The 13,426-nt window shown below is 42.9% G+C and overlaps 1 protein-coding gene across 1 annotated transcript; it reads left to right on the forward strand.

Annotated features, from left to right (window-relative positions):
* The first annotated feature begins 1,807 nt into the window (after nt 1-1,807).
* Nucleotides 1,808-13,123, forward strand: slc12a8 (solute carrier family 12 member 8). The gene is made up of 14 exons (XM_052081660.1): nt 1,808-2,019; nt 2,707-2,844; nt 3,582-3,728; nt 3,871-4,062; nt 4,150-4,381; nt 7,095-7,208; nt 7,298-7,385; nt 8,208-8,295; nt 9,153-9,299; nt 11,147-11,690; nt 11,824-11,921; nt 11,998-12,115; nt 12,636-12,696; nt 12,785-13,123. Exons 2-14 carry the CDS (start codon nt 2,713-2,715, stop codon nt 12,951-12,953), a joined length of 2,130 nt encoding a protein of 709 aa, XP_051937620.1. The 5' UTR covers nt 1,808-2,019; nt 2,707-2,712; the 3' UTR covers nt 12,954-13,123.
* Nucleotides 13,124-13,426: the final 303 nt, after the last annotated feature.

The following is a 13,426-nucleotide window of genomic DNA, read 5'->3' on the forward strand; positions in this document are numbered from 1 at the left end:
TGAAGTCCCTTACTCCCACATGAATTCGATGTCCTTTGGGTGAGTCGCCCACTCTTCCGAAACGCAATTTGTAGTGAAATGACTTAAAAGGATTGTGCTTGGCGTCTGCACAATTTGCACATTTTTCACTACAAAAAGAATGTAGTACCTTTGTATCACAGTATTCCCACCCCCGCCCCCCCAAAAAAGAATCATGTAATTAAGAACACTGTTTTTTGTGAAGCATCATCAAATATTTTGAATGGAGACGATTCCCGTGTTTGGGGAAACAAACCATGTGATGGAAACCCCTTGTGTTGAGGTCATACATTGAAACGAGGCAAAGTATACATAAGCAGCGCACAAGTAAAAAATAATGATGTTTGAACACGCCGAAGTCTGTTTCGAATAGACTTTGCCGAAACGATGTGATTTGAAATCAAATGGTTTGAGTGACTTTTCCTCGAAAGAGTTGTTGAGTGACGCTTAAGGTGCTATTAGGTGTTAAACACTGACCTTTTATGCCATCATATTAAGTTCCATTGACAATCAGGGACAGAAGGCACCAACAATAATCATCAGATGTTTTATTTTATTTTCCCCCCTTTTACATTCCCTTTTATACAAGTATATCCTGTAAATACATTGTTTCTGTTTTTGCCTGTGCTGAGTACCCCCTTATAGCTACGCGTTGCTAGAGAGATGGCTTGTGCAAGACTGTTGTTTCCTTCGAGAAGCATATTTGTTTTGCAACATTGATTAGGTTTGACAACAAATCGGTTTCCTTATGAGATTTGTATATAAAGGATGTAATCAGTGATATCAGAGGACGTCTTTTCTGTACAGTGCGTTGATGACGGGTTAAGGTGAATTTCAATGATTATTCTTGTAATTTAATGCAGTGGGGTTTGGACATCTTGGTGGCTTTTACTCTACACTCTCCCCCATAAAAGACAAAGCACTAAAACCTGCTTGACATTTTCTGGTTGTAAATGGCCTTTGTAGGTGACTTTTAAGCACAGTGGAGATGAACAATTGTCCTGGCTTAAAAAAAAAAGATCAATCAACTGAAATAGTTTTCGGATAATATTAAATTCTCCCAAGCAAATAATGTGGTGGTTTGAGTTTCGTTAATTAAAAGGGCAGCATTATGTGTCTCCCCCCGACCCCCATTTTTGGCCTTAAGTGTCCTTGTATAAGCTAGTGAAAACTACCAGTTCTGTATAAAAAAAGAAAAACATCTGGATTATGTCTTTTTAAATGAAAAAAAATATATTTAAACATATACTATTTTTGAACCATGAAATTTAAGGCACTGATATGTATGGTATATCATATGCACTCACTATACACTCAGTTGTCTCTGTACAAGTGGTTTGTGTCACCTTATTTCAATGTGAATCTCAGTCTGACAAATTCCCCCTAACTTAGGCTTTCACTGTGAGAACTAGTGAATCACAAAGGTTTATTTGCATGGTCAAAGTTGTGAACTTGTTTGACGACTGGCGTGAAGCTTTTAATTGTAGCGGATTCATTTCAGTCAAATAACCCCATACCGTTAGAATTTTACAATATATGATGATTTGTAAGCAATCTGATTAAGTTGTTCTCTTGAGTGTCGTGTCATGTCCATATGAATAAAATATTTCCCAAAAAATTCATAGGAATTTGGGGTTTTGATTTTCAGTGTTTTGTTTTCTAGTGCCTCCTGAAGTTTCCCCTTGTACTAAACGAGAATTTTTTAAATACCGGTATGTCCCATCATTTTCATTGCCTTTATTTATACATTTATCCTTAAAAAAAGATAAGGACCCTGACTCGTATGTCCCTCCTTTCAGCTGTGATCTTTGGCAAACCTTAGCTACTAGATTTATTGCCAAAACCAACCGAGGTTCATTGTGCAAAAAAGTAACACCCTGCAAACAAAGTACACAACCTTCAGTCCAGCTGCACACCTTCACACACACGCTCGGACCATGGAAACATTTGGCTTTTTAAGTCATTTTATCCTCAGCATGGACTAATTCTATTTTATGTAAGGTAGGTTTTTTAAAACCTTGTTCCCTCGCATGTCCTTTGGATTTTTCCGAATTAATTTAAACCGCTTGAAGAGTAAAAGTTACTCATTAGTGAATGTAAAATATCTAACAGTTATCATCAAACAACCGTATATAAAAAACACCAAGTTGGTTGAAGTAAAAAAGAAAATAAGTTGTCGCTATCCTTCATTCATATTTGTGTTCCTTCATGCTAGTTTGCATCCTGGTTGTCAGCTGTACTACAACTGTGTGCTTTAACCCGGATGTCTGTTATTGTAACCCAACAGGATTCCCGCAACACAAAAATGATTTCTCTCACGAGAGAATTAAATGTTATTCTTTAATCGGGGATTGAAATAAGTATCTGTACGAAGTGAACAAGGCGAACAACACGAGCAATAGCAACGACATTGCGTCGGTAATCCCCTCAAACAGGGCCCCTTACAATCTATTGCTTGCTGGTGGGGAGTAAGGGACACCCCGAGAGACAACTGTTAGTGGTCCATATCAACAACAATTGGAGACCCCTTAGAAATGGCAATGTCACGTCGTGTAATTCTGCGATCTCCCAAATGTGGCTCCCTGATAGCAGGCTTGTTTATTTTGAGCAGGCTTTGTTCATGTCTTTTTTTTTCATGCCCGAACTTAACCTCTAACGTTCTGGTGGTCACTTCCACGAACACTGTAGGTTACAATGGAGTCCGTACCAGTGAGATGGACGGTGCATGCCAGTGATCAAGAGGGCATTGGAGCGGGTCTGCTGAAGGTGGGAAATTTAAGCAACGCCAACCCTCACGAGCAAGATCTGTTCCACGAGGATGCAAAGGTGAGGTCAGACTTTTCTTCATAGTTTTACATGCACAGTTCTGTTTTCTCAGCAAAAAAAAAAAAACAAAAAACATAATTAACCCCAAAACACAAGCACTGTAGCCTAAATTGTTGGCTAGTACTTTAATGCATCGGACCACACGCTGTGGTCCTTGACCTCTTTAATATAATTTCAAACTCATTTAATGATACCCTCAAAAATGAATAACTTCTACATTTTTCTTTTTCAGGAAAAAAAATCCACAGGACTTGTGAGGAGACCGATTATCAAGCAATAAAACAGACCCTCTGTCATTTGTTAACTTGAGCTTTTTAAGTGTAATTGAGCAGAGCAAAAACATACGCGTCGGTTTTGTACTGTACACGACATTCACTATCATAAAATCTGTAAAACACTTAAGGCAAACATGCAGTTTTATCACAGAGGAGAGAGAGATTTTAATTGTAAATCAACATTTGCTTTCATTTGTTTCTTAAAAAGACATCGCCCTTTGCACAAATACAAGTTTGGCTTTGACGTGGCAGTTGCTCATGTTGGCATTTCATTATTCGTATGTTAGCCGCCTCCTTGAAGGTAAAATAAAAGCTTTAGAGACCTTTAGACATGAATAACAAAAGATAATGTCACCTGATGGACAAATTATGTTTCAACAGCACATCTTAATATTGGCCTGCAGTTGCATAATTTATTTGTGATGTCACAGTAGCAGTTGAAGAGCTTTTTTCTCGGTCCAGGGTTCTCAGCAGTCCTGTCAACCTTGGTGGAGAATCAAACTGTTTGTGTGGGAACCGGTTCTCTTTGGTACCTGGGATGGTGTCTTCACCACGTGCATGATTAACATCTTTGGCGTTGTCTTGTTCCTGCGTACTGGCTACTTAGTGGTGAGTACATGCCGTTTGTTATACGACTACTCCTACAGAGACAAAGAATATGTTGTGAGAATTCAGCTCGGTCCTTTTTTTTTTTTTTTGGCCCTTAGACCTTTTGAAGACACTTTGCAGTGTTGGTTTGCTTATCTTCCAGGGCAACACAGGTGTGCTGCTCGGGATGCTCCTGGTCTCCATGGTGGTTCTGTTTGCTTTGGTGACAGTGATGTCTGGGATTGGAGTGTGTGAGTACTGCGGGGTGGGAAGTGGAGGTGTGTACTCCATGATCTCCACAGTCCTTGGGGGCAGGTTGGGAGGCACTATGGGTCTCCTCTATGTGTTTGGACAGGTGAGAACCAAATTAGATTCACAATTTTTTTTTTTCCGGTGCTGACATCGAAGTAAGTTAGACCATGTCGCCTGCCTTCTGCCGCAGTGCGTTGCCGGTGCCATGTACATCACCGGATTTTCGGAGTCGGTGGCACAGCTGCTGGCTCTTCAGAGTCAGTGGGCAGTGCGAGGCTTGTCAGCTGCAGTACTGCTCGCCCTGTTGGGAATCAACCTGGCAGGTGTCAAGTGGATTGTTCGACTCCAACTGCTGTTGCTGGCGGTGCTGGCCATCTCCACACTCGACTTTGTCATCGGCACTTTCACGCACCTCGACCCAGGTAAGGCAACAGACGTGAATGTACACTTGCGGAGGACCAGCGGGAGGTACCTCAGGATGATCGTTGATTAATTCACATTTTCCAAGATATGCTGGCTGGTGTGTGTTTAGGTTTTTATTCATCAATATTAGTCAGCATGCTTTTTTGACTGGAACAAGCGATTCATTTTAATTACCGTTAAAAGAGAGTACTCAGCGCAGTAGGCTCCAGAGAATATCACTGTTGAGCATGTACGATCTGTGTCGACCAGCAGGTGTCGCTCTTCTACCACCTAATAAGGACACTGTTCACGATCAATGTTCTGAAGGATATTTGATCATAAATATTCATTTCAAGCAAGCCCTAAAATATACAGTGTATATATTTTTTTCTCCAGTGTAGGACATTTTTAATAAAAAGAAAATAAGATATTATTTTTTAGTTGGTTATGTTTTTGAGCAGACTTACAGGAAGTAGAATTTCCTGTTCTGACTGATTACCCATGTCCTGTCCAATAGGAAGAGAAATGTACTGCTTCAATCTGAACTTTTAAAAAAAAACATTTTATGCGTAAAAAATATTTAGCTGTGCTCGCAAAACTAATCTTGCCCGGATCACGTATCCGAAAACTGAACGACTACCTAAACTAATCACGTGTCCAGGTTTTTCCAGTTAAGGGCTGTGTGTTGTTGTGACCTCATATTTGGCAGTTGGCCAGAAAGTCCCTTAGCTGACTGGGACAGCCCAGATTAGAACTGAGTACCAAACACTCGGCTACATCCTGAAGGATGACAAACCTCAGGGGTCACCATAACCGAGGCAGTAAATGAAATCAAAACTTTATGCCACAATGTTAATCAAACGATTATGTTTATACATATCGGCCTATTCCTGATACGGTTGGGTTTTGTAAATTTTCTTCAGAGAGCGAGGTGAGCTCATTTGGTAGATGAGGTCCTTTGATTACTTTGATATGAATCATACGCTTTTCCCATTTTTGCGGAAATCCAACCCGGAGTTAAAAGTTCATTTGCTTGCTCATATCCACTCCGGTTAAATGTTGTTCATGTCTAGAAATTTTGTGAATATAGTATACCGGTGGGAGGAGGATTTCTCCATTGAAATATGTTTTGACTCTTTGAGAGTGCCGGTTTATTGTCTGCGCAACCACAACCACATCAAGTTTGACCACGGCACTCTCATTGTGATGCAATCAAAAACATTCTATGCAGTTGAAGACCCCCCACCACCCAACCCCGAACGAAGCCACAATGTGGTTCTAGGTCCACGGCTTTCGGGTGTTAACCAGACTCACCCACATATTTTCAAAATGACAAAGAAAGAGAGAGTTCAGATGAGAGGCCAGCTTCTACCCTGGCAAGCAGCACGGCTCTCTGTGCCTCTTCGCTCAAGTGCAGCTGCCAGTCATCTCAGTGGGACCTGCCTCGCCGCCGCAACCTCACGCAGCCCGATGATGCGGGTGAACGTGGGGGACAAAGAGGTCAGGCGGGAGGGAGAGGCCTCCAGACACATGTAATCTGCATTCCAGTGTGTATCAAGAGGAATGCTGAACACAATAGAGGAGCCCCATTCTGTTCTTATACAACCTTCCTCACACAATATGGATGCCGCCACTTGACTGTTGTGATTGCACTTCAACATTTGGTAATTTCGACTTGTTTTTATGTCCTTCAACTCATCCAAACAGATGTTGTAAAACAGCAGGTGCTCCTCATTGCCTTCCTCTTTGCGCCTTGTTTCCCCCTGGAATGATGATCAATTGCGGAGGATAATCATGTGTATCCATGATAGCCAAGGAAGGCCCTTAAATCCCCCCCCCCCCCCCCCCATTTCGTGACCACCTTGAGGCACAGTATGAATCGAATATCTCTTCAGTTCGCAGTTGTTATGTAACAAAGGCAGAGTGTTAACGCGTGCTGCACACTGACCGTGTCACGTATTGCAGATTCTGATTGTTTGCATAGAGGGTGGCTCCACATGAGGACATAGTGGACTTGGCCCGGGTCTTGTTCTGGAGTCCCTGTACACTTTCTCCCGAAATTCCTGGTCTGGGTTACTTGCACTTCCTAACCTCTACATCCAGCTGTTTTGTGTTTGTGTTGTCCTTTCGCAACAAAAGAAAAACCTTCCTGCCGTCTTTCTCTTGTTTTTTTTTTTTTTTTCCCGTCTCCAAACTTGGAAGCCGCACAGCTTCTGAAAAGGGTGGTTACTTCCTTTTGGATAAACATGTCATTAATCTGAGAGAACACATTCTTTCCCATCGCAAGATAATCAAGGGGGGGGGGAAATGTCCGGTGTTGGCGGAGCACTTCAGAGTCAATAAAAGGCCTCCAGCAATGCAGAACAATCTCACTAACTAGTTTGAAATTAAAGACACATGTTTGGTGGAGGGCCGGTTGAGTTATGTTTTGGCGCTTTTGTGTTGAGATCTGTTTTAATGGGTTTATTTTGATACGTTAAATGGGGGAACCCTTTTGAATAATATTGATTGATGAAGTAAAAAGTCTAATCGGTGCACCTTTCCTTTGAGCGCGCTAACAGTTGATCAATTGATCTTACGTGGTCAGCGTTTTAAGTAAACACAAGCACGCTATCAATTGAAATTTGACATTTTGACATTATGACTGTTGTCGTTGCGCAAGAAAAGCTGGTCCTCGAGGCACGGGGTTCCTTAATGACGGTTCTTTCCGTTGTGCTGCCTCCTCTTTTATAGCGCACGGTTTCATTGGTTATTCGCTTGGTCTGCTCACCCGCAACACGCTGCCTGATTACAGCCCGGGAGAAAATTTTTTCACAGTCTTCGGCGTCTTCTTCCCTGCAGCTACAGGTGGGGCGCGCCCACCCATTGACGAAAGGATGACCGTTTTTCCACGTTGCTGACATTCCTGTTTGTGTGTTGTGTGTCTGCGTGTGGAGGTGTTATGTCAGGTTTCAATATGAGCTCGGACCTGCAGCGGGCTGAGCACAACATCCCTTTGGGAACACTGGCAGCAGTCTTCACCTCGTAAGATAAACACACACTTGCTTGCATACAACGAGATGATAAAATGCAACCCCCCACCACCCAAAAAAAACTGAACCGAGATATGATAGGAATTTTTTTTCTTGAATTGTTGACCCTTGTTAGTTAGACTACCACCTCCAAAAATCTGTGATACTTCGTTTCCGTTGTAAATGTATTAGTGCAGGGGTGTCCAAAGTTGTTGTTTGTTTTTTGTTTTTTTTGATGAGTTGAACTCAGGCGCCATGTGCGGACCATATTCACCTATATTTTCAGAATAAATTCTGATCAATAAATTCGGGCCAATAAAAACAAACCAGTGGCCCGCATTTGGCCCGCGGGCCGTAGTTTGGCCATGATTAGTATAATGAACTACAATCCAACTTCTACTTGCAAACAGCAGCATGTGTGAGTTAGCTGAAAGGACGGACGAAGCTGGTGGACATTTTTGGCTAACGTTAGCATTTTACGAATGACCCGAACCTTCATTGAGCAAGGCGAGTCCATTAGCAAGATGGCCGTGTGCTGTTTCACAAATATATTTCAAATTGTATGTGTCTTCACGTTTAGCCGCGTGGCTACTTTCAAAACAGTTGTCACTCTTGACCATTTTTACTCGTGATAGACAACACTATTTTGAAGCATATACTCCACTCACACGGGGGACACGTACTGTGCCATTAGATACGATCTGAAAGACATCACTGAAGATAACAAACCCAAATCCGTATTTGCTATGTTCAAATGTCATTGCACAGTTCTTTCAGAAAAATGAAAAAAAAAACCCTTGTGGAATAAGTGTAGTACACTGTTGGTGTCCCACAGGTGGTTCCTGTATCTGGTCTTTGTCTTCCTCCTCTGTGCCATATGTAGCAGAGAAGCTCTGCGCTCTGACTTCTTGATAGCAGAAAAGGTAACTTCCCAACACAACGGAGATCACCCTAAAAACCTCAATGTTATCGCGAACATGACCAGCGAGTGGACTTTGCGTTTTAGACACAAACCGCATTAAAAAGTACAAAATTAGACTACTTCGTCTGGAAAACCACTGTAAAAACAAGCTAACTGTCAGAAAGCCTCCGCGTACACCATCTGTCCCTTGAGTTTACCCTGTTAGGTTTCATTTGGAACCTCATCTTTTCGCACACGTTTCGACCGTTGAAGCTGAATTATCCTCCAATATTTCCAAAGTGTGAAGTTACTTTTTATGTCAAATTTAGAGGACAGTCTATGTCGATTGAAGCTTTTTTTTTTAATTGTCTCTCATGCTACTGCATTAATACAATTCAGTTTTTCTACAAGTGGTCTCAGTTCTGTATTTTGTTTATGATATTTGAGTGAATATATTTCTGAATGTAACATACTTTATACTACACATCAAATGACTTTCTGATTTGCATTGGGGCTTTTTTCCTCCCAACTACTTTTGTATCCCTTTTCGTCAGAGCCTGTGCTACAGATGCATTTGGGCCTGTCCTCTATAAATGAGCCAAGCAAACAATTTTGTGTATTCCCACCTTATTCTCAGAACATGTTACAAAAGCACGCAATCAATGGAGTAATAACAAAATACCGTGTGACATAATGCATGCCTCACGAGTGACTTAAGTTACATTCATGGCAAACTGACTCATTAACTTGGACTTGTTCATCCGGGGTTAGTTCTCGCTGTTTTTTTTTTAGGTCTGACTACAGCGGAACTGAACAGGGTGTAGCTTGCACCCCACCCCATCCTCTTCCAGCCTCTGTTTGTTTTCTCTCTTCCTTCAGGTCTCCTTGGTGGGTTTCCTGTTTCTGCTGGGCCTCTATGTCTCCTCCCTAGCTTCCTGCATGGGCGGCCTGTATGGGGCGCCCAGGATCCTGCAGTGCATCGCCCAGGAGAAGGTCATCCCTGCACTTGCCTTTTTAGGAAAAGGGGTAGGTTGCATCAATGGTACTATACCGTACATGAAGTGTTGTCTGAGCAAGCCAAGACACTGAAATTAATTACCCTACAAAGACTTTGAGGATAAATGATCAGTTTGTTACTGTAGTATACCACTACTAAATAGCAATTTAAAAACGTTACTGCTGAAAGAAAGTACTTTTTCTGATCATATCATCATCATATCTATAACAACTACAAGCTTGCCTTAGTTCTGTCCAACAGGGGGCGAAAACTGGTTGCATCTCAGTATTGCTTCCATTTTAAGTCATAATAGCAATTTGAATGTGTTGTAGCATGTTTGGGTGATGTCTTAATAACCGGACTCTGCTTTTGGGGCGTCACTCCCCTTTGAGTGGCAAATCGGTAACAGGATTATTCATTCATTCATATTCGAGCCCAAATTAAATCGTTAAATGATGGACAGCAGGGGTGTTAATATATATATATATATCCATCCATCCATTTTCCGAACCGCTTAATCCTCACTAGGGTCGCGGGGGGTGCTGGAGCCTATCCCAGCTGTCTTCGGGCAGTAGGCGGGGGGGACACCCTGAATCAGTTGTCAGCCAATCGCAGGGCACACAGAGACGAACAACCATCCACGCTCACACTCACACCTAGGGACAATTTAGAGCGTCCAATCAGCCTGCCATGCATGTTTTTGGAATGTGGGAGGAAACCGGAGCACCCGGAAAAAACCCACGCAGGCCCGGGGAGAACATGCAAACTCCACACAGGGAGGCCGGAGCTGGAATCGAACCTGCACTGTGAAGCCGACGTGCTAACCACTGGACTACCGGGCCGCCATATATATATATATATATATATATATATATATATATATATATATATATATAAATAAGTCAAGAAGAACGTTTTATTAAATTATTGTTTAAGTAACTGTAATGAGGGGTTTGGTTTCAAGAAAATGCTTACAATTTGTCTCTTATTTACTACATGTGTATATTGAACATTTTCGGAAATACCATGGAAATTGTCATCTGTTATTCGCTGTCGCCGGCCACTTAAAACGATGTGCCGGGCCACATCTGGCCCCGGGCCTTAAGTTTGACACCAGTAATGTACAGCAAAACCGGTACATGTCAATGAAATTCCATGCAAACAAATTAAGTGTTTTAACCTCGGCGGCTGGACTCGTACGGAAAAAGTGGCTAATTATAGCGTGTGAACTCCACTTCATAAAAGTGAGGGGACTGGCTGCATTACAGCAATGACTTGCTCACTGGACACACAGAAATACAAAGAGTTCTGATGACATCTTGACCCCCCCCCCCCCCCCCCCCCCACTTTCCCTCAGACTGGCAGCAGCGTCTGACCTCTCTCAGTGGGTTGGAATGAGGCCCGAGACATCTTGGCCCAAATCAAAGGTTCGGAACAAACGCAGGAAGGGCGACAGGCTGGACTCTGCTCCGCTGTGTGCTCTGGACCTCTGCCAGGCACACAGCGGCGCTCATATATCTGTCCGATATGGTCCGAGAAAGGCAAAGCAAGCTCTTGTACGCTTCGAGAACCAATTAAACTGATAGGCAATTTAGAATTTTTGTTGTGTGGTCAGTGGGTGTGGTGAAAACCGACGCCACAGAAAGGCCCAATATCATTTTGATTGTCAGAGACTCTTCAAACTGATTGTGAGAACTCGGGGGAGCAAAGCAAGTAGAGACATTGTTTTTTTGGGGATGTCCCCCACCTCCCTCAACTCATTCACTCCCAAAGACGTTTTTAAACGTCTTTTCAGACTTGGTCCAGAATTGGCTGGTACTGAATGAGTTAAGTCCTGGCATGTTATAACTAACCGCTATGTCAAACTGTCCAACAGAAGGGCCCAAACAAGACTCCCGTGGCAGCCATTTGCCTGACCGGCCTGCTGTGCATGGCCTTCCTTTTCATCGGCCAGGTCAACGTGCTGGCCCCCATCGTCACCATCAACTTCATGCTCACCTACAGCTTCATTGACTACTCCTACTTTTGCGTGTTCATGACCTACCAGTTGAAAAACAAAGACCAAAGCAGCCAACAGAGATTCACCAGACAGATATCCGAGCCCCTGATTGAAACATCCGCCGCTGACTATGGCAGCGGAGGGAAAAGTCCACAGAGAAAGGACACTTTGATGGAGTTCACTAAGGACATGGATCGGATCTTTCCAACAACCTTGAATGGAGTTGCTTGGCCCGGGAAAAGCTCACAAGGGAGGAGCGCAAGCAAGGAGGCCAAGAAGAAGCTGATGGATAGTTTTGGCTTGGACCCGCGCAGCAGCAATGCCTTTGCTGATGAGTCAGCTCAGCCCCACGAAGGACCTGAGGTGGGGCAAACGGAAACCTGTCTTGTTGAGCATCCACCTTCTGAGGCTCACAGCACAGGTGCTTCATGTTATATGTGGAGATTAAACCATCATCCACAATTTATTTGCGCAAATGATGTCACTAGAACTATTGAGAGAAGGAGAATAAGAGCATTTTTTAAAAACTCAACGATCTTTCCCGACTGTTTTAGCCACCGGAGGCAAAGCAGAGCATCACAACTTCGAAATCCAACCCCAGCCCGACTCAATCTATGCAAAGTTTATAAATCATTGGATGGCTCTTATTGGTGTAAGTCTGACACGAGCCTTATTTGTTCCACCTAATGGATTTGAATCAAGATGCCTCTCCATGTCTTCTCTTTCAGGCACTGAGCTCCCTGTTGATTATGTTTGTTATTCAGTGGGTGTATGCCCTAGCGAACATAGTCGTCGCCCTGCTGCTGTTCTTCTACATTGGCAAAACAAGCCCTGGACTACACCGAGGTGACTTCCACACTTAGATCTCTGAATCCTGTGCAGTGGCATCAAATACACATCATCAAGTCAATTAATATATTTCAGGCATTTCATTTTCTTAAGTACCAGCCAATTCTGGACCGAGTCTGAAAAGACGTTTAAAAACGTCTTTGGGAGTGAATGAGTTAATTTTTCCCTTCACGGACTTATCAAAGAAAGCAAAATGAATGGAGCACATTCCCATTTGGTGACCATATTGCGTGCTGGAATATGAACTCCGCTTGTAGTTGGGCTCAGGCTGGCAGCTGCTGGGATTCAATTTTCCAAGAATGGAGGGTGTAAGATTTTCTGAGTGTCGCGTCCACATCCAGTCGTGCATCCACAATGTACAATTTGCCTGCTGCTTCAAGCGTTTAGTGCTTGTGCAACATGCGGTTGATCGGATGATGTCACCAACCCATATCCCACGTGCTTCGCCGCTTTTCTGTCCCACTATCTGAAACATTTCCAGAATTTTGGGCTAACTTTTTGTCACCGTTCATTTCAGGTGTTGCGGCTCGATTCAGTTTTTTGATGTGGCTCAAATCAATATTCAACAGGATTTGCAGGTGTCTTTTTTTTTTTTTACCTGCTTGAATTCCACCCAAGACGACTTTAAACTTGAACATGAGTGACACATTCCTGTCTTGGTGCCAGGAGGAGGGCGTCTCCCAGAGATGAAATCATCGTGACGCCCTCTCTGTCGGGGGTCGGCCTGACAACTAAACAGCTGACGGAGGAAAACGCTGACTTTGCGTCTCGCAGCCGCTACCACCAGTCCTCGTTCATCAAGAGGGATGAGACGGTGCAACCGCCACATGGGTGACTTAAACGCTACCTCAATCGATTTACTCTACGCGTGATGCCGTTTCAACAGTTAATTGTAAAGTAACAGATTTACATTGACCAAGTCAGTGTGTGAGGAATGACAATTTTATCCTCTTGAACTTTGACTTTCTTGAGAGAACATAAAATAATACCACTGTTCAAGATGCAGCAATGTTTTTGCAATCATTAAACCGAGATGGAACGTAATGCTCCATATCTTCACACTTATTCATCATCTGCTGTTTTTAACGAAGTTGCAATTAGAAATGGAAAGAAACCATAACGTGTCACATTGATCTCTCGGTTTCATAAAAATATGGACGCTCTAGGCCATAAGTGTGACTTGACATCAATGTCGTCAGAGTGGATGCTTAATAAGTGCTCTGACGGTTTTACTGCTCTCGCAACCCCGTTTCCTCTGCGTATATTATTCTAATCTTGTAAAAATGTACAGTGAATTTTGTATCTAAA

This window comes from Hippocampus zosterae, chromosome 12 (genome assembly GCF_025434085.1).
Source record: "Hippocampus zosterae strain Florida chromosome 12, ASM2543408v3, whole genome shotgun sequence".
In the NCBI taxonomy this organism is placed as follows: domain Eukaryota; kingdom Metazoa; phylum Chordata; class Actinopteri; order Syngnathiformes; family Syngnathidae; genus Hippocampus; species Hippocampus zosterae.

Excerpts from the sequence above, each read along its gene's own strand:
- slc12a8 (XM_052081660.1), top strand. The coding sequence starts at position 2,713 with ATGGAGTCCGTACCAGTGAGATGGACGGTGCATGCCAGTGATCAAGAG. Across the intron at positions 7,209-7,297 it reads CTTCTTCCCTGCAGCTACAG|GTGTTATGTCAGGTTTCAAT; the intron begins GTGGGGCGCGCC and ends CTGCGTGTGGAG. Across the intron at positions 8,296-9,152 it reads ACTTCTTGATAGCAGAAAAG|GTCTCCTTGGTGGGTTTCCT; the intron begins GTAACTTCCCAA and ends CTCTTCCTTCAG.